This window comes from Leptodactylus fuscus, chromosome 10 (genome assembly GCF_031893055.1).
Source record: "Leptodactylus fuscus isolate aLepFus1 chromosome 10, aLepFus1.hap2, whole genome shotgun sequence".
Classification (NCBI taxonomy): domain Eukaryota; kingdom Metazoa; phylum Chordata; class Amphibia; order Anura; family Leptodactylidae; genus Leptodactylus; species Leptodactylus fuscus.
In genome coordinates this window covers 60902804-60929727 of record NC_134274.1, presented here as the reverse complement: position 1 = coordinate 60929727, position 26924 = coordinate 60902804, and the positions used below count along the sequence as shown (strand labels likewise).

At 44.6% G+C, this 26924-nt stretch overlaps 1 protein-coding gene across 3 annotated transcripts in view; it reads left to right on the top strand.

Annotated features, from left to right (window-relative positions):
• RUFY2 (RUN and FYVE domain containing 2) overlaps positions 1–26924 on the top strand; it is a 38839-nt gene that overhangs the window by 2449 nt on the left and 9466 nt on the right. For 2 of the 3 annotated variants that reach the window (XM_075258353.1, XM_075258351.1), the window contains exons 2-9: positions 1937–2110; positions 6248–6365; positions 6729–6830; positions 11608–11731; positions 13537–13601; positions 15661–15726; positions 21101–21170; positions 26714–26812. In XM_075258353.1, the coding sequence (XP_075114454.1) occupies positions 1937–2110; positions 6248–6365; positions 6729–6830; positions 11608–11731; positions 13537–13601; positions 15661–15726; positions 21101–21170; positions 26714–26812 (818 nt within the window). The remainder of the gene's footprint in view (positions 1–1936; positions 2111–6247; positions 6366–6728; positions 6831–11607; positions 11732–13536; positions 13602–15660; positions 15727–21100; positions 21171–26713; positions 26813–26924) is intronic. The other variant, XM_075258352.1, reaches the window with a different exon arrangement.

The following is a 26924-nucleotide window of genomic DNA, read 5'->3' as shown; positions in this document are numbered from 1 at the left end:
CAGGCAGGTTGAGGCAGGAAATGCCAGGCAGGGTGTGTGAGTCTATAGCTGGGGCTAGGAGTCCTGCTTTTGTGAGTCTCCTGCTAGGAAGCCATGTTGTTTAGTGGCACGAAAAGTAGCCTGTGACTCAATCCCAAGGGAAAACTATGTTTGTGGAAAATTGCACGCAAATCCATCCAGGCGTTTTAGCGTGATTGAGGAACAAACATCCAAACTCACAAACATCCAAACACACAAACTTTCACACTTATAATATTAGTAGGATTCTTTCAATCTGTACTCCCAGCTTTGGTTTGTTTGTTATTTCCTATGATAGATCTCCATCTAGTATCCCGGTAGCGGCTGCACGTGCATTACAATGCCCGTCCGCCACTCCATCAGTGCAGGAAGCACTGAAACCACTCCCACCAATGAATTAAATGTGCTTACCTTGGAGTGGCTGACATTTCTCCATCCGGAAGAAGGAGGTAAGCTAATGGTCTCCGGACTTACTTACTATTACTCTGTAACTCACATAATTGTAAATGTAAAAAGAGGAGTCATTACCCAGGACACTTTGAGAAGAGGGCTAATATTTACTCTAGACCTCTACTAACTATAATCTACCACTTACCAGATACATTGTTGCTTACATAGAAGGCTTAGTTTAGAGAATATATACAACTATCTATATACAACCATCAGGATACTAGATGGAGAGCTATCTCAGGAAATAACAAACAAACCAAAGCTGGGAGTACAGATTGAAAGAATTCTTTATATTCTTGACCCATGATATTTTTTTATATAACCGTGTTTTGGTATATTTTATTAATCTTATGTTTTAACAGTTCTTATACACTTGAAAAAGGGTCATGTGACCCGAAACGCGTCGTGTGTGAATCTCAATAAAATTACAGTTCTTCAAAAATCCTACGGGTAAAGCGCAGTCCTTGTTGATGGTCCCTGACTTCATATCCTCACACCTTGGTGATTGGACGTTGCAGCTCACACTACCCCCAGGGAGGAACCCCCTAGTAAACGGTTCCAAAACCTATATGATGGTTGTGATCCTTCACAACCCGGCCAGGTGAGAATAACCATTAAACTGGATTTTATTCTCACTTCACTCACTTACTACACTATATACAGCGCGGTGCTGTCTCTCTTTTTTCTTTTACAAGATGTAAATAGGAAGACAGTGCCTCTGTTATGCTGCCCTCTATAGGACCACCTAATAGGTGGTCTCTCCATGCGGATGGACATTATGCCCATAGCCGGGTCTCTCAGCCTCTCACTTATACCAAGTCAGTTCTCTCTAAACTGTGATGACGAGGTCCAACCAGACCGAAACGGCCGTCAGTAGCTGAGAAACTGTCTTGGTATAAAACCCACATTATGCAGTAAAGGCTTCTGGGAAAGTCGGGCATGATGTTCAGGGTGCTTCCTATAGAGGACAGCATAACAGAGGCACTGTCTCCCTATTTACATCTTGGGAGACATATTTGCATATTCCTCCCATAATCCCTTGCAGTGGAGCAACTGTGGCTGTATAAGTCTCCACACACCTAATAGGTGGTCTCTCCAAAAGGATGGACATTATCCCCATAATCTGGTCTCTCAGCCTCTCACCTCTACCAAGTCAGTTCTCTCTACACTGCGCTGACGAGGTCCAACCAGACCGAAACGACCGTCCATAGCTGAGAAACTGTCCTGGTATAAAACCCACATTATGCAGTAAAGGCTTCTGGGAAAGTCGGGCATGATGTTCAGGGTGCTTCCTATAGAGGGCAGCATAACAGAGGCACTGTCTCCTATTTACATCTTGGGAGACAGATTTGCACATTCCTCCCATAATCTACTTTGGTATTGATTTTTAGCTGTGTTTCGGATGTCTGCATAATTCATACTTGGTAATATGATGGCTCTTAAATACTATCATTATCCTGTGTACTAGCAGCACGAGATCCAGCCGTTGTGGAGCGGACAAATTTGCTGAATATGGCTAAGCTCAGTATAAAAGGACTCATTGAATCAGCTCTGAGTTACGGCCGTACCCTGGATTCAGATTACCCTCCTCTTCAGCAGTTCTTTGTTGTCATGGAACATTGCCTCAAGCATGGCCTTAAAGGTACAGTACATCAGGAGAACCAGTATAATGTATTGACCTGTCACAAGTGCAGGGTTAGCTCATATGCAGACAAGTATGTTGCTATTTACTAATAAAGAGTACAAGTCACACAAGGTCAGATAAATGTGCATGTCACAGAAATTAGAAGTGGATCCATTGTCAGCAGAACCTGGCAGTGGTGCAGCATTAAATGTTCACTAACTTTTCATGAATACTCAGGTACCCTTTAAGCTTTGAGGCTGTGGCATTAACAGATTTCTTTCTTATCATCTACTAGTAGAATGCTTCGCTCGTGGAAAATATGTTGAATTGTTGGTTATGCTAGAGTAAAATTTTCAGTAATTTTCAGTAATTTACACTGTAATTGACATTTTCAGAGCACTACAGTAAATCTTTTTTCCACTTTACATTTTTATTATTTTGGCATTTTACTAATTTGTCGTAACATTGATGTGAACAACAACTTTTTTTTTTCATTTCAACATTTTTATTGATTTTACATATTCAATACATTATGTAGTATAAACTATTACAACTATTCTTTGAACCATTTTTTATCAAAAATTAAAATTTATGCACCTTACACAAACATATAAAACATTTACAACCAATTAACAACTTAGTACAGTGACGGCGAACCTTTTAGAGACCGAGTGCCCAAGCTGCAACCCAAAACCCACTAAATTATCGTGAAGTACCAACACAGCAATTTATCCTTAATACTATTGCGGACAGTCACAGACCCACAAATTACAGTTGTGTGAATGGGGCTTTACAGAGCTTTTAATAATACAAACAACTTTGTAGTGAAATGTAAACGTCTCTGCATTTAGTACTTTGAACAATTGATGTTTACTATTTACATCACACAGGATCTGTTTTATAGTGACCGTGCAATGTTATTACATCTTGTACTAATATCACGCCTGCTATAAAACAGATACTGTGTGATATAAATAGTGAGGGGACCCCAGACAGTATTATATGCTCTGCATTGGCCCCCCACAGTATTATATGCTCCACAGTAGGCCCCCCACAGTATTATTTGCTCCATAGTAGCCCCCCACAGGATTATATGCTCCACAGTGGCACCCACTGTGGTACTGTGGTATTATATGCTTATCAATACGCCCCCCAGTATATGTTCCTCAGTACCCCACACACAGTATTATATGCTACTCATTACGCTCTACCAGTATTATATGCTCCTCCTTACCCCCACACACACAGTATTGTATGCTCCTCCTTACCCCCACACACACAGTATAATATGCTCCTCAGTATGCTCTTCACTGTGACTGACTGACACACACACTCTTATACTTACCCATGAAGAGCTGCTGGCGTCCACCTCCTTTTGACTGTGGGTGCTGATGACTCACGTCATAAGCGCCTGCGTCGGGGCAAAGGCCAAACTCTGCACTCAGTGTAGGCCGCAGTTCCGCGATCTGCAGCCTACACTGACAGCTTTCAGCTGTATGTGCATTTACACATACAACTGAAGGCAGCGATTGCTCATCAATGGGGAATCCTGTACCGGATTCCCTGTTAGTGAGCGATCCGGGCGACCGCACGCATGCCAGCATATAGGGCTCTGTGTGCCCTCTCTGGCACGCGAACCATAGGCAGTTTTCGCCTGACCAATATTGCTGCTCAGTATGGCTGTTTGCACACTACAGTAACACTACAGCCAGGCTGTGGATTCTACAGCTCCATAGACTGCTATGGAGCCTGCAAATTTTACAGCTTTGCACACAAATAAGTCTATGGAACCTCCAAATCCATGGCCCGGAGGTCCGTGAAAAATACTGTAGTGTGCAAGCAGCTACTAAGGATAACAGACATGTTTTGTCAGTGCATGTGTGTATATGTGTGTGTGCGCATGCGCGCGCATGTTATCCATGTGTATGTATGCTTGTGTGCATGCATGTGTGTGATACGTGTATTTGTATGCGTGTGTGTGCACGCATGTGATCCATGTGTATGTATGCGGGTGTGCATGCACGTGTGTGGTCCATGTATGTGTATGCTTGTATGTGCGCATGTGATCCATGTGTTTGTGCGTGTGCAGTGCAAGTGTCCATGCGTGCGGTAGTTGTGTGTGAGTACACGTGTTATGTTTGTTCATGTGCATAGTGTGCATCCATCTGAGTGTGTGTTGTCCTTGCGTGCGTGTGTGTGTACATGCGTGTGATCCATGTGTATGTATGCGTGTGTGCATGCACGTTTGTGGTCCATGTATATGTATGCATGTTTGTGTGTGCACGCATGTGATCCATGTGTCCATTAGTTGTGAGTACACATGTTCTACGTTTGTCCGTGTGCATAGTGTGCATCCATCTGAGTGTGTTGACCCTGCCCCCCATTAGCCAAAAGAACTGCAATACACACAGTCACTGCACATGTACATTCCAACACTGATAACAAAGCTAAGATACACACATCAGAGGATTAGATACGCGCGTCTGCACACATTTCACAAGCCGAAGGATTAGATACGCGTGTCTGCGCACAGTTCCACATGCCAGAGGATTAGATACGCGCATCTGCACACAGTTCCACATGCCAGAGGATTAGATACGCGCATCTGCACACAGTTACACATGCCAGAGGATTAGATACACGCGTCTACACAAAATACCACACACTGGAGGATTAGATACACAGGTCAGCACACAGTATCACATGGCAGAGGATTAGATACACGCGTCTGCACACATTTCTACACCAGAGGATTAGATATGCGCGTCTGCACAAAGTACCACACGCTGGAGGATTAGATACACAGGTCAGCACACAGTATCACATACCAGAGGATTAGATAGACGCGTCTGCCCACAGTTCCACATGCCAAAGGATTAGATACGCGTGCCTGCACACAGTTCTACACACCAGAGTATTAGATACACACGTCTGCACAAAGAACCACACGCCAGAGGATTAGATACACAAGTCAGAAAATAGTATCACACACCAGAGGATTAGATACGTGCATCTTCACACAGTACCACAAGCTAGCCGGAGGATTAGATATGCGCATCTGCACACAATACCAGACGCCGGAGGATTGGATACGTGCCACTGCACACAATACCATACGCCAGAGGATTAGATATGCGCCACTGCACACAACCACATGCTGGAGAATTAGATACGCACGTCTGCACACAGTACCACACGCTGACCAGAGGATTAGATATGTACGTCTGCACACAACACCACACGCTGGAGAATTAGATACGCACGTCTTTACACAATACCACATGTCAGAGCATTAGATACGCACCACTACACACAATACCACATGCAGGAGGATTAGATACGCACATCTGCACACAGTTCCACATGCCACAGGATTAGATATGCGCTACTGCACACAATACCACACACTGGAGGATTGGATATGCGCCAATGGACACAGTTACACACGTCGCAGGATTAGATACGCGTGTCTTCACACAATACCACACACCGGAGGATTAGATACATGCCACTGCACACAATATCACGCGGGGGAAGATTAGATAAGTTCCTCTGCACACAGTACCACACGGCAGAGGATTAGATACGTGCATTTACACACAGTACTACATGGAAGAGGATTAGATATGCGCATCTGCACCCAGTTCCACACACCGGAGGATTAGATACGCGCCTCTTCACACAATACCACACAGGGAGGATTAGATATGTGTCTCTGCACACAGTACCACAAGCCGTAGGATTAGATACATGCCTCAGCACACAGTACCATATGCTGGAGGATTAGATAGACGGCTCTGCACAGGGTACCAGACATTAGAGTTTTACTCCAGGTTTCCATAGCAACCCAGCCATTTTTCTTCACTGCTTTATGTCAGCTTTAAAGAAGCAGGGCACTGTGGATGACACTGTTACACAAGGTCACATACACACAGCTTTACTACAGGTATTCATAACAACTGATCACAGGTTTTTCACTGATTTCCAAAATGAGATACACATAATCACATGATGCTTATGGACATACAAACAAACAACGTACAAAATACACCAGTGCAAAATTGGACAATTCTTATGGGGCCACTACACAAACAAAAATGCTATAAGGGTTGACTGTACATTACTATATATAATTTAATATGTTCTTTTTGGCAGTGAGAAAATCCTTCCTTAGCTTTAATAGAACAATATGGGGTCCTTTGGAGATGGTTGAGAAAATATGTCCTGAAGCAGAAGAAGTCGCAGCCAGTGTGAGGGATTTACCAGGACTCAGGTGCGCTTTTTGGCAGCCCATTACTACTACAACGCTTGCCATACACGTCAGATGAAAGGTTAGCTGAACTGGCCGATTTTGGTTGGACTGCACAACAATCCGATGTGGATGAGGGTGTTCTGACTCAGATGTTATGTTAAAGAAGTGTCAGGCTTATTGGATTTTAAGATATCTGGTCCTTTTGTTCATATGGCAGATAAAACACCACTTTTTCTCATTGAGAACACAAGGAATTAGGATGAAAAGTTCTCAGTCGCTTGCTCAGCCATCTGAAGTGGATGGCCATTTTTTTTTTTTTTGTTATAAGTACAGTATTTGCCAGTATGAACAAATTTAGAGGTCTATGTACTATTTCTATTTTAGAACCCCCCTTGGTCGAGCTAGAGCCTGGTTGCGGCTGTCCATGATGCAGAAGAAACTAGCAGACTACCTGCGTTGCCTGATCATGCGCAGAGATATTTTAAGGTTAGTAATTCCAGCAGCTTATTTAGGAGTACTATTTATCCTTAAAGAGCAATATACAAGTGAACAGGAATAGAGTTGCAGAAGCACACGTGTCTGGAACACCCCTTTAGGCTAAGGGGGTATTCACACGGAGTGAAGTGGCGCTGATTCTGCCACGATAACTCGCGGCAGAATCGGCGCTGATAAAAAGACTCCCATTGAGATCAATGGGTTCTGTCTTCCGCGCGGAACACATTTAAATCAATAGGCGGTCTTTTAACCCATTGATTTCAATGTGTTTCGCACGGAAGATGGAACTCATTGAACTCAATGGGAGTCTTTTTATCAGTGTTGATTCTGCCGCAAGTTATCGTGGCAGAATCAGCGCCACTTTACTTCATGTGAATGCCCCCTAAGTCTGCACGTGTCAACAGCTGGTATTTGCCACAGGTTTCAGACATGATTCTTAAGGTGAAAATCACAGGGGAAGACACAGCAATAACTGAGATACTACATGTTTGAACCTGGTTTGTTTCCGCAGTGTGGTCTTCTCAGCTGGTTAGCGATTTTGCAACATCTAACCTGCTGCAAGTATTCAATGTAGTGCCTTAGCGTTAAGGAGAGTGCCAGTAAAAGACATAAGGAGGATAACAGACCAGGCAATGATTTTCTAGTAGAAAAAGTATACAAAATTACCGTACCTTTTTTTTTTCTCTCTCTTTAAATGCAAAAGAAAGCTGTACCTCTAGGGTCACCTGTTTTAAGGTAGCAATCCTGTAAGTTAATGTCTGACCCTTTAAAATAGGCCTTGGGACATGAGCAAGATGTAAGCCAGACCCATATCTGCAGATAGCCAGTAATGCAGTCACAGTTTAGGTGTAAGAGCAAGGAAGAATTTTGTAAGAAGATCTGACTAGAACTACGGGATGTAACAATAACCAAATGTTGAAACTCACATTACATGAAGTATCTTTGCAGCAATATAGCTGCTTTATGCTTTGTAGATTTGTAGGCTATAGGATTGAAATATGAATGTAACAGAGCTGAATTTGTATTTAAAGGGATTGTCCAGGAATTGGACAAATTACAAAGCAAGCCAGGGATGGTGAAATATTACAAAACAAAAGAAAAAAAAAATCAAAATCACTCGTCCTCAGCGGTCCCGTTATGTCTGCTGCCGCTGTCCATTCAGATGTGTGCTGTGCTTTCACTGCTGGAAGTCCTTCACTGCATGTGACTGCTGAGAGCACTCATTGGCTATAGGAAAGGACCGATTTTTGAGTATTTGAGTGACATCACTGGATCCATTCTAGTCACTGCTGAGGCCGGCACAGGGTTTCCACCGCCAAAGGCACTGCATGCGCCCAAATGAAAGTGATGACGGATACAGGAATGACAAGGACAAACTAGTAGAGATGAGCGAACAGTGTTCTATCGAACACATGTTCGATCGGATATCAGGGTGTTCGCCATGTTCGAATCGAATCGAACACCGCGTGGTAAAGTGCGCCAAAATTCAATTCCCCTCCCACCTTCCCTGGCGCCTTTTTTGCACCAATAACAGCGCAGGGGAGGTGGGACAGGAACTACGACACCGGGGGCATTGAAAAAAATTGGAAAAAGTCATTGGCTGCCGAAATCAGGTGACCTCCATTTTAGACGAATAGTGGATTTCAAATCCGGGTCATATGAGAATGTGAACTTTGTGACTATGAGACAGGGATAGCTGTACAGGCAGGGATAGCTAGGGATAACCTTTATTTAGGGGGGAATGTTATTAAAAATAACTTTTTGGGGCTCTATCGGGTGTGTAATTGTGATTTTTGTGAGATAAACTTTTTCCCATAGGGATGCATTGGCCAGCGCTGATTGGCCGAATTCCGTACTCTGGCCAATCAGTGCTGGCCAATGCATTCTATTAGCGTGATGAAGCAGTGCTGAATGTGTGTGTTTAGCTCAACTACACCGGTGGAGTAGTTGAGCTAAGCACACAGATTCAGCTCTGCTTCAATCAGCGCTGGCCAATGCATTCTATTAGCTTGATGAAGCAGAGTGTGCACAAGGGTTCAAGCGCACCCTCGGCTCTGCTACATCAGAGCCGAGGGTGCGCTTGAACCCTTGTGCACCCTCGGCTCTGCTACATCAGAGCCGAGGGTGCGCTTGAACCCTTGTGCACACTCTGCTTCATCAAGCTAATAGAATGCATTGGCCAGCGCTGATTGAAGCAGAGCTGAATCTGTGTGCTTAGCTCAACTACTCTACCGGTGTAGTTGAGCTAAACACACACATTCAGCACTGCTTCATCACGCCAATACAATGCATTAGCCAGTGCTGATTGGCCAGAGTACGGAATTCGGCCAATCAGCGCTGGCTCTGCTGGAGGAGGCGGAGTCTAAGATCGCTCCACACCAGTCTCCATTCAGGTCCGACCTTAGACTCCGCCTCCTCCGGCAGAGCCAGCGCTGATTGGCCGAAGGCTGGCCAATGCATTCCTATGCGAATGCAGAGACTTAGCAGTGCTGAGCCAGTTCTGCTCAACTACACATCTGATGCACACTCGGCACTGCTACATCAGATGTAGCAATCTGATGTAGCAGAGCCGAGGGTGCACTAGAACCCCTGTGCAAACTCAGTTCACGCTAATAGAATGCATTGGCCAGCGCTGATTGGCCAGAGTACGGAACTCGACCAATCAGCGCTGGCTCTGCTGGAGGAGGCGGAGTCTAAGATCGCTCCACACCAGTCTCCATTCAGGTCCGACCTTAGACTCCGCCTCCTCCAGCAGAGCCAGCGCTGATTGGCCGAATTCCGTACTCTGGCCAATCAGCACTGGCTAATGCATTGTATTGGCGTGATGAAGCAGTGCTGAATGTGTGTGTTTAGCTCAACTACACCAGTGGAGTAGTTGAGCTAAGCACACAGATTCAGCTCTGCTTCAATCAGCGCTGGCCAATGCATTCTATTAGCTTGATGAAGCAGAGTGTGCACAAGGGTTCAAGCGCACCCTCGGCTCTGATGTAGCAGAGCCGAGGGTGCACAAGGGTTCAAGCGCACCCTCGGCTCTGCTACATCAGAGCCGAGGGTGCGCTTGAACCCTTGTGCAGCCTCGGCTCTGCTACATCAGAGCCGAGGGTGCGCTTGAACCCTTGTGCACCCTCGGCTCTGCTACATCAGAGCCGAGGGTGTGCTTGAACCCTTGTGCAGCCTCGGCTCTGCTACATCAGAGCCGAGGGTGCGCTTGAACCCTTGTGCAGCCTCGGCTCTGCTACATCAGAGCCGAGGGTGCGCTTGAACCCTTGTGCACCCTCGGCTCTGCTACATCAGAGCCGAGGGTGCGCTTGAACCCTTGTGCACACTCTGCTTCATCAAGCTAATAGAATGCATTGGCCAGCGCTGATTGAAGCAGAGCTGAATCTGTGTGCTTAGCTCAACTACTCCACCGGTGTAGTTGAGCTAAACACACACATTCAGCACTGCTTCATCTCGCCAATAGAATGCATTGGCCAGCACTGATTGGCCAGAGTACGGAATTCGGCCAATCAGTGCTGGCTCTGCTGGAGGAGGCGGAGTCTAAGGTCGGACCTGAATGGAGACTGGTGTGGAGCGATCTTAGACTCCACCTCCTCCAGCAGAGCCAGCGCTGATTGGTCGAGTTCCGTACTCTGGCCAATCAGCGCTGGCCAATGCATTCTATTAGCGTGAACTGAGTTTGCACAGGGGTTCTAGTGCACCCTCGGCTCTGCTACATCAGATTGCTACATCTGATGTAGCAGTGCCGAGTGTGCATCAGATGTGTAGTTGAGCAGAACTGGCTCAGCACTGCTAAGTCTCTGCATTCGCATAGGAATGCATTGGCCAGCCTTCGGCCAATCAGCGCTGGCTCTGCCGGAGGAGGCGGAGTCTAAGGTCGGACCTGAATGGAGACTGGTGTGGAGCGATCTTAGACTCCGCCTCCTCCAGCAGAGCCAGCGCTGATTGGTCGAGTTCCGTACTCTGGCCAATCAGCACTGGCCAATGCATTTCTATGGGGAAAAGTTAGCTTGCGAAAATCGCAAACTGACAGGGATTTCCATGAAATAAAGTGACTTTTATGCCCCCAGACATGCTTCCCCTGCTGTCCCAGTGTCATTCCAGGGTGTTGGTATCATTTCCTGGGGTGTCATAGTGGACTTGGTGACCCTCCAGACACGAATTTGGGTTTCCCCCTTAACGAGTATATGTTCCCCATAGACTATAATGGGGTTCGAAACCCATTCGAACACTCGAACAGTGAGCGGCTGTTCGAATCGAATTTCGAACCTCGAACATTTTAGTGTTCGCTCATCTCTACAAACTAGGGGGTTTTTTTTGTTTTTTTTTAATATATATATATACATATATATATATATATATATACATATATACATATATATATATATATATATATATATATATACATATATATATATATATATACATATATACATATATATACATATATACATATATATATATACATATATACATATATATACATATATATATATATATACATATATACATATATATACATATATATATATATATATATATATATGATTCACCTTACCCTGCCTCCTCTAAGCCTTTTGTACAGTTTAGTAGTGACGAGCCATCAAGACCAGAATAATTGTGCTCCCTCCGTCTCACATCTCTATGACATATCCAATTGATATTTGGTCATCTATTTAGGCGAACCTTTAAGATTCACTTTGAAAATTGCAGGTACAAAAATATACCAGTCTGGACTTATGGTATATAACTATTATTATTTTTTTAGTGAGTTTTATGACAATCATGCAGTAATGATGGAAGAGGAAGGAACAGTTATTGTTGGGCTTCTGGTGGGATTGAATGTAATTGATGCCAATCTCTGTGTCAAAGGAGAAGACCTGGACTCACAAGTATGTTGTATACCTCACTTATACCTCATTTTTATTAATTGTACTAAAATTATTATTCTCATTGTGAGGGGTAGAGATTAGCATTTTAGGTGGATTAGAGGACAATTTATAGTACACCCTAGTAATAATGTATGTAGCGCTTATTCATGAATGGTCATAGAGGGAAGTTTTCTTTAATAGAGTTGTCTCAGAAGGGGAACCTCTGTGTATATGCTGTATTAAGATATAAGACTGTCAAAAGGCGGGTCATTCCTATGTTGGCTAGAAGAACCATGAAAAACAGATACTCTCGCTGTGGCAGACTAAGACAGCCACACAGACAGTCATTCATTTCAGTGCAGTCACAGCATTGTATCTAGTAAATAGTCTTTGCAGAGGGAAAGGGAAAGGGGAAATGGAGTGTAAATTTTGCTAACGGTTTGTAGAGTGAATTGGTTTGTATGAATCAATGTTCACAGCCTCTTCGGTGGACGCATGGTCAGCACAGGTCCAAGAGATTTATGTATATGCCAAACAGGTCCTTTCAACCCTATACTCCCAACAAGTGCAAGTCTTTTGGCATTTGCCTGGCAGGTATATACCTGTATTCTTTTTTTATTGTATTGGAAAACCTTCGCCTGTACAGTCAGCCTCTACAGCAGGGGTAGGGAACCTTTGGCTCTCCAGCTGCTGTGAAACTACAACTCCCAGCATGCTCCATTCACTTCCATGGGAGTTCCCAGAACAGCAGAGCCAGTATGCATGCTGGGAGTTGTAGTTTTGCAACAGCTGGAGAGCCGTACGTTCCCTACCCCTGCTCTACAGCAACCATATTGTAAGTTTTTTTTTGCATATCAGCATATGGATGAAGGGTAGGCAACCTTCAGCACTCCAGCTGTTGTAAAGATACAACTCCCAGCATGCATACTTTCCCTCCTGTTCTTGGAACTCCCATGGAAGTGAATAGAGCATGTTGGGAGTTGTAATTTCACAGCAACTGGAGAGCCGAATGAGCCATATATGACAATATATGGTTTATGCTGAGGATTTATGATTGGCACATACATCTAAAGATTTTCTTTAGCGCTATAGCACTTTTAGCCAGGGGGTATTACGGGCAAAAATCATTGATTACCTATCTTACCAGATATAGGTACCAGATCTGTGGGGTCTGACACCCATTACCCCTACCGATTAGCTGAACTCAACAGTTGACACACAGAGAATGAAAACAAGAACAGCGCTGTTCTCTGTGTAGTGGCACAACTGAGTCACTGCAGTTTATCTTCTGTCTGGTATGGCCACTATACAGGGAAGACAGCTGTCTGCTTACTCCTCTGTATATAATCTGATCAATGGTGTTGCTGGATCCCCACTAAACTTTAGGATAGGTCATCAATATGTTTAGCCCGGAAAACCCTTTTAATGTTATGTTAATAGGTATTGTCAAAGTACAACATTTATGACAACATATTTAAAAGCGTATTCATTTTAAGGGAGTAACCTGGGATTTTTATATTGATGGTCTATCTTTAGGAGAAGTCATCAATATCAGACTGATGGGGATCCGCAAACCCACTAATCAGCTGACTGAAGGGGCAATGACACTCATCCAAGCAAATATCTTTGAAATACCCTTTAATCCTTAATGATGCATCCTCAAATGTCCTCAAATCATACCCCTGGGACCATCACCTATGGAGGGAACATGGTGATGTGTGGTCTCATAGGGCTTGTGTGTCTCTTTTAGTGAGGCTAGCCAAAACCCACAACAGTTGACCTGGGTGCAATTCCCCCAACATATTTTATGTCTATATATTTTGTAGGTTGGAGTGATCGACTTCTCCATATATCTAAAATCAGAAGAAGATGATCATAACAAAGAGGGAAGGTAATATTGTTGTTAGGCTTATGTGACATTTTTCCTGTCATTTTTCCCTTAAGAAAAAAAACGTTGCTCCAAAAGATAGAAAAGCTGTATTGCTTTTAGGCTCTTTTGTTCTATTATGAAGTCTATACAAAAATACAAGAAAAAGAAAACTCTGTACATAAAGCATTTTAAAGGAGTTTTTCACTGTAAAAAAAGGAATCAACAATATTACTATATCCTATGATTTTCAATTTTACTACCTAACCCAATAATAGAATTGTGTAGGGGTTTTCTCTGCAGCAGTCACCTTATTTAGATTATTTAGACTCTCTATATATAATCTCACTGACTCATCATAGCATCGACCACTGACAATAGATGAGGTCACAGTTTATCCGCACCTGCACAGAGCATGTCTAGAAAATCCTATAGTCTTTAGGACATCAAGTCTAGTCTATTCTGCCTATGGCCTTAAGTCTGCTGTAAAGCATATCACTTAATGCTGTTAACAATGCAGAGGAGAAGTTCAGGTGAAAATGGCAGCCCCCTCATTGAAGTACAGAAAATAGAATTAAAGGGGTAATCCCATCTGGATCATACTCTGACTTGTAGATTAAGCTAATTGAAGTGTTTAAAAAGGTTTTCTGGAAGGTAGAAAAAAAAAAAAAAAAAGCCCAGGCGCTCCAGTGTTCGCCAAGCCCGGACCAGTTCTGCTACTCAGGGCTCGTTCACATCTGCGTTCATGGGTCCTTATTGCAGGTTTCCGTTTCCTGCATAAAACAGATGCAGGAGACGGAAGCCTGCAGGAGACTTTCTCACCCATTCATTTGAATGGGTGAGAAAGCTGTCCGGCCGTGCGCGGCAGTGAGCGTTTTGCGCTCTCCGCCGCGAAACCGGGTTTTATAATCCGGACACAGAGTCGGACATGCAGTACTCTGTGTCCGGATAAAAAAATCCGGTTTCGCGGCGGAGAGCCTAAAACGCTCACCGCCGCGCACGGCCGGACCCGATCTATGGTTTCCGTCTTCTGCCATGCAGAAGACGGAAACCATAGTACGGAGACCCCAGACGCAGGTGTGAACCCAGTGTCAGCTGTCTTCTTTACATGAAATTCCTTGTGGCTTTGTCATCCATCATGACGTTTGGCCATCTATATGCTCTTTTTTCCCTCTCTTTGCATACTACTTTCAGTTTTTGAGCCCTGATAAAGGTCACACCGAGGAAATGGCGCTTTATTTGGCGCTGAATTTTCCACGCTGAAAAAAAGCCTCCCATTGATTTCAATGGATGCCGCTAGTTTTTTGTTTTTTTTCCCATAGTGGAATTTTCCGCTAGTGGAAAAAAAAAAAAGCTAGCAGAACCTATTGAAATCAATGCGAGGCTTTTTTTTTTTCAGTGGGGAAAATTCAGCATGGAAAACTCCGCTAGCAGAACCCATTGAAGTCAATGGGAGGCTTTTTTTCAGTGGGGAAAATTTTCCCCTCCCCTAAAGTGAATGAACTGTTAAAAAAACCGCTAGATGTTTTCGGTCGCGGTTTTTTGCAAAAAAAATGTAAGGCGTTTTTCGCCTCCCATTCACTTCTATTGCTTTCCTCAGGCAGAATCTGCCTGAAGAGAGGTCATGTCGCTTTTTTTTCTGCTAGCAGTCTCCATAGACCACCATTGTATGGAGGCAGATTTTGAACGAAATCTGCTGTCAAAATTTGCCTCATTGCCCCCGTGTGAACATTCTCAGTTCATTCCAGCATGGAGCTGGTGCCTGTTGTAAATTATTTCTGGATTTACATATGCAGATAATAGAAGTGTTGCTCAGGAAACACTATAGCACCAATTTCCTCTATGTAACTGGACCCTGACCCTTCTAGTTGCAAAAAAGTCGCAAATAACAATGGTGGAGCGCTGTTTCTGTTTATCACAGGAATCATACATCCAAAACTGCAGGCATGTGAATACGACCCAGATGCATTATTTATCCATTGTATGTATGATCTGTGCCATTTTACATTTTGCAAACTTTGTGTTTGTATTGTTAATATTTATATCAATGACATGTACAGTAACGGATCTCTCTCATTGTAAGGAACGTGCACATTTCTGCAATCCTGGACCAGAAGAACTACGTGGAAGAACTTAACAGACAACTGAAGTAAGTGACAGCAAATATCCACTTCTATGGACTTGAGCAGGTATAGTGGATTATTTACATCCTAACCATATGAATCATTTAGTAATTTTATCCATTGGGGACGATGTATTAAGTCTTGTGTGTCCTATGCCAGTGTCAATAAGAGTTTGCTTATTGCAGAAAATGAGGACTCAGGAGACACAAATGTTTTCACTGACCCTCAGCTTGCTACTTTTACTTCACAGATTGCAAGTCACAGAAAAAAAAATCCCTTGCAAAGATCAGCCTGTTTTCTTCAATAAGACTGAGCTAATCTCAGAATAGTTAGGCCCCATGCACACCAGGCAATCTGGACCATGGCTTCAATATCACAGACTATTGGGATGAAATTAAATGATACCTCTTTACCCCTTCAGACACCTCCTAACAATAGAAAAAACACACAGAGGCCGTGGTGTGGTTTAAACTGGGATTGGCCACAGCTTGTTTAATTATAAATTAACAAATTATTAACAACATTTACAAAAATGGAAACCTCATCATGCCCCGCCTTCTTCTTCAAGACTCCTCCAGAGGTTGCCCACTGGTGAACAGCAGACTTGTGGGCAAACTCCTCCCTTCCGCCACGCTGTGACAACTGCAAGAAAAGAAACCGGAAACAGCCAGAAAGAAAGAACAAAAAACCAAGCATCCTAAGACAACCGCAAGGGTAGGGTGGGAGGGGGTTCCTCTCACCTAACGCTGTGGGCAGAAGGTGTAGCTCTGCCCACGTACCCCGCATAAATAATTTCTGCTCATGCTAGCACCGCCCACAGACTCCGCCTCCCCTCCCCCTCGCGCCCAAAAGGCGCGAAAAAGACGCGGGAAAGCGACAAGGGAGGGGGGATGGGGAGGTGAGGTGAACCATTATAAACAAAAGAGACCAAGAAAGGTGTCTGTTCACACATTTATTGTAGCAGGAGCAGCAAGATACCCCCCATAGTCTCTGCCCTTTTCGCTACCTGCTTTAAGGGCTACCATACTGTATATAGTGCAGACATTAGTGCCAGAAACTTTCAGTGTCACAGAGGAGTATGATGTAGAGTCCTGATCTCCTAACAAGGTTTGGACTTGAAAATCTGGCTGATGTATGGAGCAGGTTTTCCAGTCCAGATCACTCTGTATGCATGGGACCATAAAGAGGTTGTGTAGGATTAGAAAAACCTGGCTGCTTTCTTTAAAAAATAGCGCCATACCTGTCCATGGGTTGTATCTGGTATTGTAGCTAATCTTTATTGGTGTGAAGGAAGCTTACCTGCAATACCACATACAACCTGTGGACAGGTGTGGCACGTTTTTCAGATCCTGGAAACTCCTTTAAGGCTGAGTGTCCACAGTTAGGTTTTATGTTGTGTGCTTTTTGTAAGTTTCAACCAGAATCAGACAGAATAAAAAGGGTATAGCAGCAACTCTATACTCCCCACCTTTATGGACCATACCTGGTTTTCCTGGTAAAACATGGAAACACAACCTAAACAAACTGCAGTCTTTACTTCTACCTGTTAGGGAGCCTTCACACAGAGTAAACGCACGTGTATTTTTGCAACATACACGTGTAAAAATAACACTCCCATTGACTTCAATGACATTTTACAGGCGTATTTTTACACGTGTAACAAATATCATTGAAGTCAATGGGAGTCTTATTTTCACACGTGTATTTTTACACATCTAGGGTGAGTTCACACTGAGTATACGCCAGCTTATTCTGAACGTAAAACATGTTCAGAATCAGCGGCGTATAAAGCAGTTCCCATTCATTTCTATGGGAGCCCGCATATGAGCGCTCCCCATAGAAATGATTGGGCTGCTTTTTTCACTACGAGCACTCCCATTGAAGTGAATGGAAAGTGCTTGCGTGTACGGCTCAGCATGAGCAGAGCTAGCCGTACACGCGAGCACTTTCCATTTACTTCAATGGGAGTGCTCGTAGTGAAAAAAGCAGCCCATTCATTTCTATGGGGAGCGCTCGTATGCCGGCTCCCATAGAAATGAATGGGAACTGCTTTATATGCCGCTGATTCTGAACGTGTTTTACGTTCAGAATAAGCTGGCGTATACTCAGTGTGAACTCACCCGTATTTTGCAAAAATGCACGCGCGTTTACTCCGTGTGAAGGCTCCCTTTTACTTGCCTTTTACTTACACTGTGTAGCATAGCAGAGAGATCTGGCCCCCCAATCTCCTTAGACCATGCCAACAGAACAGCCTGATGATGGAGCCCACTGAGCCAGGTGCATTTCCTAAGATTCAGGCTAGATTTAACCCTTGCCAGTTAATGCTGATACATAGGGATTAGAGATGAGTGAACAGTGAAATATTTGATATTCAATTCGAATAGCCCCTCAATATTCGACTATTCAAATGACTATCGAATCCCATTATAGTCTATGGGGAAAAAATTTTAGTTTCAGGGGAAACCACTATTCGAATAAGGAGGGTCACCAAGTCCACTATGACACCTCAGCAAATGATGACAACACCTCTGGAATGCAACTGGGACAGCAGGGGAAGCATGTAGGGGGGGCATTTAACACGCCCAAGTCACAGTTTTACCCCACTATCACAGCCTATCAACTCAGGGTGTTCAGGGTACTTGCTATAGAGGGCAGCATAACAGAGGCACTGTCTCCCTGTTTACGTCTTGGAAGACAGATTTGCATATTCTTCCCATGTTCCCTTGCAGTGGAGCAACTATGGCTGTATAAGTCTCCACACACCTGAGAAGGTGGTCTCTCCCTAAGGATAGACGTTATCCCCATAATCTAGCCTATCAACTAGACACTTTCCACACTCAAAAAAACCTCTATGAAAGTGGAAAAATACCTGGAAACCTTCTTTCCTCCCCAATTGTATGGACAGAAACCCAAATTTTAAGCTAAAGAAACGAGAAATGAGCATGTGCTCATCACAATCCCTGACTTGATAGCTGCGTGAAGCAGGGTACCACACTGAACAGGACCGAGCACCAGGAACAGGTGTTACAATGGCTAGCGGATAATGCTTACAGCTCCTTATCCACCAGCCAGTCAGCCACTACCTCACGTACTCTTCCTTGCCAAGAGTCTGGTCCTCCTTCCTCCCAACATGCCCAATCTTCCCAGCACAGTCATCCCACGTTTCCCCCCTCCCAGGAGATGTTTTCAGGTCCTTTAACTGTCCCTCACTCTGTCCAACCACTTCACCAATCCCAGGAGCTACCAGGCGACTTTTTGTGTCCTGATGCCCAAACATTGGAGCATCCGCCATCTCCGGCTGATTTAGTTGTTGTGGACCAGCAACCCGTCCTCAGTGATGCCAGTGCTGGCGCTGCAGTCCAGACCACCAGCCAGGTCACCTCCACATTTGCCTCTGACACTTTGGGGAGTTCACCCTCATCTGTCCCTTTTCCTGCCTCTGCTCCTTTTGCCTGCACCATCATGTGCCTCTTCCCAGGTGTTTCATTGCAGGCAGAAGAACAGCGCAACTCACCCACATGCCCAAGCCTTCAATGAGCTAATCTCAAAACTGCTGGCCCTGGAGATGTTGGCATTTATGCTACTGGAGACTCAGGCCTTCCATGACCTGATGGCAGCTGCGGCACTTCACTATGCTGCCCCTAGCAGTCACTACTTCTCTTGGTGTGCCGAACCCGACTTGCGACAGCACGTGTCCCATAACATCAGTCGGGCCCTGAGTTCCGCGCTGGACAAGCGCATGCAGACAGGGACGCTATATCTCACTCACGGCATGCTGTGTGAATGTAGTCAAGGCTGGGACCCTCTCACAAACCCTCCTCCTCCGGGTTTTTCTGTCCGCTTGAGAAGTCGGACATCTTCACTTGCGGACAGGGAAGGCCGGGCACGGAGTGCAAAAGAACGCACCCGATGCCCATTGAAATAAATGACAGGTGTCACGGACACAGCTAGTGTCCGCTCCTAATGTCCGTACCAGATTTTGAGCGGACACTAGAAGCGGACACTACCTGTCGGACACCGACGGTAGCGTGAACGCCCCCTTAGACTATTAATTGGTTATTTGTTTTCATGTGTTTATCAGATGTAGTTTTGATGTTAATGGATTAAAAAGACAAAAGGAGGAATCCATTATATTTCCTCTCCTACACACACAAACCGATTGAGGAGAATCCTTGATTCCCTCTACACTAGATTCCTGGCATTGAGGGATGATATTGAGGCTCACGTTTGAAGCAAGGCCCTTTTGTGTGCCACAAGCCCTGATCTGTGACTTGATTGTGCGAATGTGTGCAGGCCAAGATGGGGGTGCCTTGAGCCCACTGATTTATTATAACTTACGCCAGTTTTCTGCCATGAGTTATAATGGAAACCTAAACCAGTTTTGTACCTGGCATAGATCTCCATTTGGGAACCAGGACATCTAACAAATTTATCAAGACACCCTAGTTTCTTCACAAATATCCTATTCCCTGTGCCAGAATGGAAATATATTCATTTGGGAATATGGTTTAGATTTCCATTCTAACTCATGGCAGAAAACTAGCATCAGTTATAATAAATTAGTTGGCTCAAGGCACCCCCATCTTGGCCTGCCCAATTTTGGCACAACCTGCTCTGCCCACATTCATGGTGTTTTGAAACCTGTTTGCATTTTGAGTTTATTGAGCAACGTGTGAATGGGATTTGTTGTGGATGCAGCTGTAAATCGCCAGTGGTTAGGTGCCCACAAATTTGCTTCAGCTAAGGCCTTGTTCACATCTGCATTGGTATTCCGTCTGGGGAAGTCCGCATGAGGTCCCCCCCCCCCCCCCGAACGGAATACCGAACGCAACGGCAAGTGGTGTGCCAGTGAAAACCCAATTGGCACAAATATTGGGTGGATTTCAAATGAAAGCAGCTCAATGTTCGCTTATTTTTATATGTAAAAAAACCCCCTTTTCCTATTTATCACATAAAAAAACAAAACAATTGTTTGTGAGTTGCAAGGTGGGGGATATATGAGACTGGAAATATCCATGTTTCTAAAACATAAAATAGACTTGGTTCACAATTGCACTGGACTTTCTGTTGTTCGAGTCCGCCAGGGGACAACAGAAAGCCCATCCGCTAAAACAGCAGTTACCTGCAGACCCCATATAACTATAAAGGGATCAGTGACGTAACTAGGAATGGCGGGGCCACAAGGCGAACATTTGATACCATTACTAGTCATGGACCCTGAGACTTGCCGTCATTCCTTTAGTTGCCAAGTTGGACATTGCACATACTAGTGTATTTCCGTGTGCCAACCAATTTTTTAACTTCACCTAATAATGTATCAATGAAGTACTGACAGCACGCCAATTCAGTGAACACTGAGCACCCTCTATATATTAACATGCTGATGTCTTTTGCTTACAGTGGCACTGTGAGCAGTCTTCACACAAGAATTGACACACTGGAGAAGTCTAATGCAAAACTTATTGAAGAGGTAATCAAATGAATATTGAAACTGAAGTGCACACTGGGCAGTACGCATATTCTGTATCCATCTCTTGTTAGATACTTCTTGGTGCTTCTAGGGCAGTCATAACTTTATATTATGGAGCAAACAGAGTTTAACAGGGACAAATGCAAAGTTCTACATCTGGGTAACAGAAATGTAAAAAATATATATAGTATGGGAGGAATAGAACTAAGTGATAGCATAGGGGAAAAGGACTTGGGCATAATAGTAGATCACAAATTCAACATGAGCCAACAGTGCAGTGCTGCTGCAAAAAAGGCTAATAAAATTCTGGGATGTATTAAGACAAGCATTGAATCTAGATCAAGAGAGGTCATTATTCCGCTGTACTCTTCCCTGGTCAGACCACACCTGGAATACTGTGTACAGTTCTGGGCGCCTCAATTCAAGAAAGACATCGATATATTGGAGCAAGTCCAGAGAAGAGCAACCAAAATGGTGGAAGGTCTGCAAACCATGTCCTATGAGGAGCGGCTAAAAGAACTGGGACTGTTTAGTTTGCAGAAGAGAAGGCTGAGGGGAGATTTAATAGCAGTCTACAAATATCTGAAAGGTAGTCACAGTGCAGAGGAATCTACCCTATTCTCATTAGCACAAGGAAGTACAAGAAGCAATGGGATGAAACTAAAGGGAAAGAGATACAGATTAGACATTAGGAAAAACTTTCTGACAGTGAGGGTAGTGAGAGAGTGGAATAGGCTGCCACGGGAGGTGGTGGGCGCTCCATCAATGGAAATCTTCAAGTGGAATCTGGATAAACATATAGCTGGGATGATTTAGGAAAACCTGCACTCGCAGGGGGTTGGACCCGACGGCCCTTGAGGTCCCTTCCAACTCTACCAAAAAAAGTAAAGAGTGCCTAAGGAGCCATAGCATGGAACCATAGGGACACTGTGTGTCTCTGTACAGAACTCTGAGCTTTATTTAACACCTGTAGTAACTAAGATTTCAGGCCTGGGACACACGGAGCGTACTTGCATTGGGCTAGCTACGGCAGAATTGATTCCCAGTGACTAACTTACAGTTCCATTTTAAACTGGTGATCCAATCATGATGTGAAGGGCTCCTTAGTCTTAGTATACTTACCTGACCAATTGTGCCAAATCATTAGCTCATAGACACAGAAATGTTGAGAATGAGTCTTTTGTGATTATCATGATGGGGTCAAGAAAAGAAATTCTGTGGCCCCAACACCCCACAGAGAGCTTTATCAAATGAATTACACTTTAATGTTCAGCTCTCACTGTGGATTTATTTTTTTCCAGTATGATAAATATGACTGTATGGGCAAAAGCATACATACACTGCAACAAATTATAGTGTGGTTCAGCCACAGCCATTGCAAATAGGTGCATAAAATGAAGCAGACAGTGAAGGAATTCTCCACAGACAAGCATTGGCTCTATGGGTGGTACTGAAGAGCTCAGTGGGGGTGATTTGGGGAGACCAGTGTATTGGACGCTGGTCTTCATATCTGTGGTGCCAGGGATAACGTGTTTTATGCCAACTATTAGTTGGAATAGATTTCAGGCATCATTTACTTCCCCCTGTCCTGGTGCATTTTAAGAAAGTGACAAGGGTGGCCAAAAAAAGTCACAATTGTTTTATGTGAGAAATGGACAAATTTTGGTTTGACAGATACCCATAGACTTTTACATAGTGCCTAATATAAAATTTTATGTTTGTTTTGTTTTAAAACTGTTTTTATTAAGAAGTACAGAGCACTAGATTGCTTGACCATTCAGCAAACAAAAAATATAAGGTACAATGCACAACTTTCGTTTTGTTTTACAATGCAAATAAACATATCTTAACATAACAATGAAAGCTTATGGGATGGGGCGGGGAGGGGAAGGGTAGAGGGGGTGGGAGGGAGAGAGACAAAACCAGGGGGGGGGGGGGACAAACCAATACAAAGGTATGGGCAGGGAAACATCTAGGCAGGATAAATGAAGAGCGGTAAGCACATCAAGGTTGTAAGAGAAGAAAGGAAGATGTATCTCTCAATGGCTGTGTTAAAGGCGGTAACGAAAGTTGTTTCAATGTGAAGTGCCGAGGCTTGGGTGCTGATTCGAAAGCAAATAGCGTACCAAGATCGTGTCTCTTGCTGCTAACCAGGGAGACCAGGTCTTGAGGTATGCTGGTCTTAACATAGTGTTCCAGTGAGCTAGCTCCTCCAGTCTACATAATTCTGAGGCTTTTAGGACCCAGTGAGTGAATGATGGGGGTGAAGTGTCTTTCCAGTACAGGGGTATGAGGAGCTTCGCAGAAGCCAATAGGTGCGTCGCCAGATCCCCCCTTTTAGGAAGGAAGGTGTCATGGGGCAACCAGAGAAGGACATGTTCAGGAGCTCGGGGGAGGGTGGTTGAACAGATCTTATCTATTGCATCTAACACCGCGGTCCAATATGGTTGTATAAGGGGGCAGTGCCACCATATGTGTGCAAGATCCCCGATTCCAGATGAGCATCTCCAACATGTGTCAGGAACAGTAGAGTCAATGGAGTGGAGCCAGGAAGGGGTCTTGTACCAGCGCGTGGCCAGTTTGTACGAGTTTTCCTGTATCCGGACACATCTGGAGAAACCATGGGCGTTGGCTAGTAATTTGTTTTTGTCCTCCTGCGTCAGCTGGATGTGTAAGTCAGATTCCCAATGAGTCAAGAATCCTGGGCTAGAATCAGCAGTGAGGGAGAGTAGGAATCGGTATAGGCGAGAACATGCACCTCTGACCTGTAGGAAGTCAGTAGAGAACGCCTCCAGCCACGAAGTGCTCTCCGCCGACTGCCACTTCGATAGATAGGATTCACAGGTGGTAGAGAAGTCTATACGTTGCAAAAAATTAGTTAAGACAAGGCCTGTTTTCTGCAGAAGCCAAGATGTCGTTGGTGAAGTATCCGGCTCAAAGAAGGAGAATAGGGTGAAGTGACGGAGCCTATTCCAAAACGACGCCGAGATTTCCCGCCGTGGGTCGATTAAGTAAGGGAGAAGGTCCAGCGGGAGGGTAGGCCTTGGGTGAGATAGCAGGGGGGTTGATTTATTCAGATAGGACCAGGCAGATGTTACACTATATAGGAGAGAGCTGGTTGTGGGCAGAGGTGGCCTAATGCCCCATAGTGCTAGCCTGTCAGCTAAAGAGCAAAGATGGCTTTCTAGTCGGATCGCTAAGTTATCACTATCGGCCTTGGGGGAAGTCAGGAGGAGCCAACGCTCCAGTTGATGGGCATAGTAATACGTCTGGACATCAGGTAGCCCGATCCCCCCCTTGTTTGGAGGTTGAATGAGTTGTGAGTGCTTGATTCTTGGACGCTTTTGGTTCCAAAGGAAGGAAGAAAAGAGGCGTCTAACTTTATCAAGATAGGACCTGGGGAGTTTGATAGGGATCGTGCGTAGCAGATACAGTAGTTTGGGAAGGACATACGTTTTCAACAAGTTCTTCCGGCCTAACCATGAGATACAGGGGATGTTAAGGTTGTTGAGCTGATCAGTGATCTGCTGGAGAAGGGGGAGGTAGTTTAAAGAGAAAAGGTTAGCCGGGTCGCTGGGAATCCTAACCCCCAGAAACTGGATATCAGACTGGGTCCATTGAAAGGGGGAATCAAGCCGCAACTGGTTAAATAGGGAGAAGTCTAGCGTAATATTCAATACTTCTGACTTGCCAAAATTAATTTTAAAGTTCGATACCCTGCCAAATTCGGCAAAGAGCGAAGTCAACCGTGGTAACGCAGTAAGTGGATTCGACACCAGGACCATTAGGTCGTCGGCAAATAATGCTGTCTTGTGCTCAAACCCACCCACCGGGATTCCCGCAATCAGTGTGTCCCGCCTAATAGCCTGGATCAAAGTTTCCATAACCAAAATAAAAAGGGAGGGCGACAGGGGGCAACCCTGCCTAGTGCCATTGCTTATCCGAAACGGGCGAGAGAGGGTGCCATTAACCCTAATTTTAGCACTAGGTTGTCTATATAGGGAGAGAATAGCATTCACAAAGGCATCTGGCATCCCAAATCTATGAAGGGTAGCTACTAGAAAAGCCCAGTTTATCCTGTCGAACGCCTTTTCCGCGTCCGTGCTCAACAGGATAAGTGGGATCCTTTTGAGTCTGGCGTGTTCGATGAGTCTAATCACTCGCCACGTGTTGTCCCGGCCCTGCCTACTCCTGACGAAGCCAGCCTGTTCCTCGCCAATCAACCGGGGAAGTAAAGGGGATAGCCGCACAGCAAGAGCTTTGGCCCACCATTTCACATCAGCGTTGAGGAGCGAGATAGGTCTGTAGCTACCGCATTGTTTGGGGTCTTTCCCCTCTTTCGGGAGGATGGTGATGAAAGCCTCCAAGGACTGGGGGGGAAGGTGCTGGCCCCGTAGCAGGGAGTTGCAAAGGGAGGTGAAATGGGGAAGGAGAGTGTCTTTGAATGTTTTGTAGTAAGAAATCGGCAGGCCATCCGGGCCCGGGCTCTTACCGACTGGTATTGAGGAGAGTACTTTAGATAGTTCTTCCGGAGTGAATGGGCTGGCCAGAGACAGTCTGTCTGCTTCATCCAACCTCGGCAGGGGTAGAGAGTCAAGAAAGGCATTAATTAGGGTAAGGTTTCCGTTGGGGAGAGTGCTAGGGGCGGGAGAGAGAGAATCGTCAATATTATAAAGCTTATGATAAAAGTCATGGAAAGCTTCAGCGATCCGATCTGTGTCACCGACTACTTCTCCCTTAGCATTAGCTATTTCAGAGATAAATGACTTATCCTTCCGTTTATGGACAAGAGCAGACATGACCTTATTCCCCCTGTCCCCATGCATATAATGTTTACATTTAGAGGATTGTAAGAGCTTGAGGGATTTGGCGTTCAGAAGGTCTTTCACTCTATCCCTCGCTAGTGTGAGCTCCTGGAAGGTAGTCTGTGCCTGCGTGAGCTTGTGGGCTCCTTCTAGTTTTGCTATTTGTGTCAATAGGTCGTCGAGGGCTTTCTGTCTAGACTTTTTCAAATGGGTGCCGAGGGAGATCAGCTCTCCTCTCACCACCGCCTTGTGAGCCTGCCACAGGATGGGGTCTGAAATGTCCTCTGACGCATTCAAGGAAAAGTATTCCTTTAGGCGTAGTTCGATTTTGCAAGTGTTATTCTGATCAGTAAGTAATGTATCATTTAAGCACCAGCTCCAGTCCCCTTTCGGGATTTGGTGTAAGCTGAGTGTCAAAAAGATTGGGGCATGGTCAGAGAGCAGGATGATATAAAATTTTATGAAAGCGATAATGGTACATTCTTCATATTAAGACCCATGGTTTTGAACCGGAGTGAACTAGGTGTGATGTCAATATGCCTTTGGTCATGGTGTTATAAGGACCGTGGATTGGTGGTTTGATTAGATGATTGGATGGTTAGTGGTCTGGACTGGGACTGTTTTCCTTGCTTGCTATGATAGTCTTATAGACATTGTTGTATCATGAATGGGAATGATCCCCACTCTGTGGTCAGTGAGTTTTCCAGCATCTAAATGATCTTCTGTTTTGTCTTTCAGTTGGCTATAGCTCAGAATAATATCATCAAACTTCAGGAGGAAAATCATCAGTTAAGGAATGAGAATGCCATGATTTTCATGAGAGCCCAACATCTCGAGGTAAAGTTATTTCTCTAAGACAAGCTATATTAACAAGAGATTTGCACTTTAACCCTGTCCAAATATTCCCCCATAAGTTGTATGGCACATGTTTTACACTGCAGGGACCTGT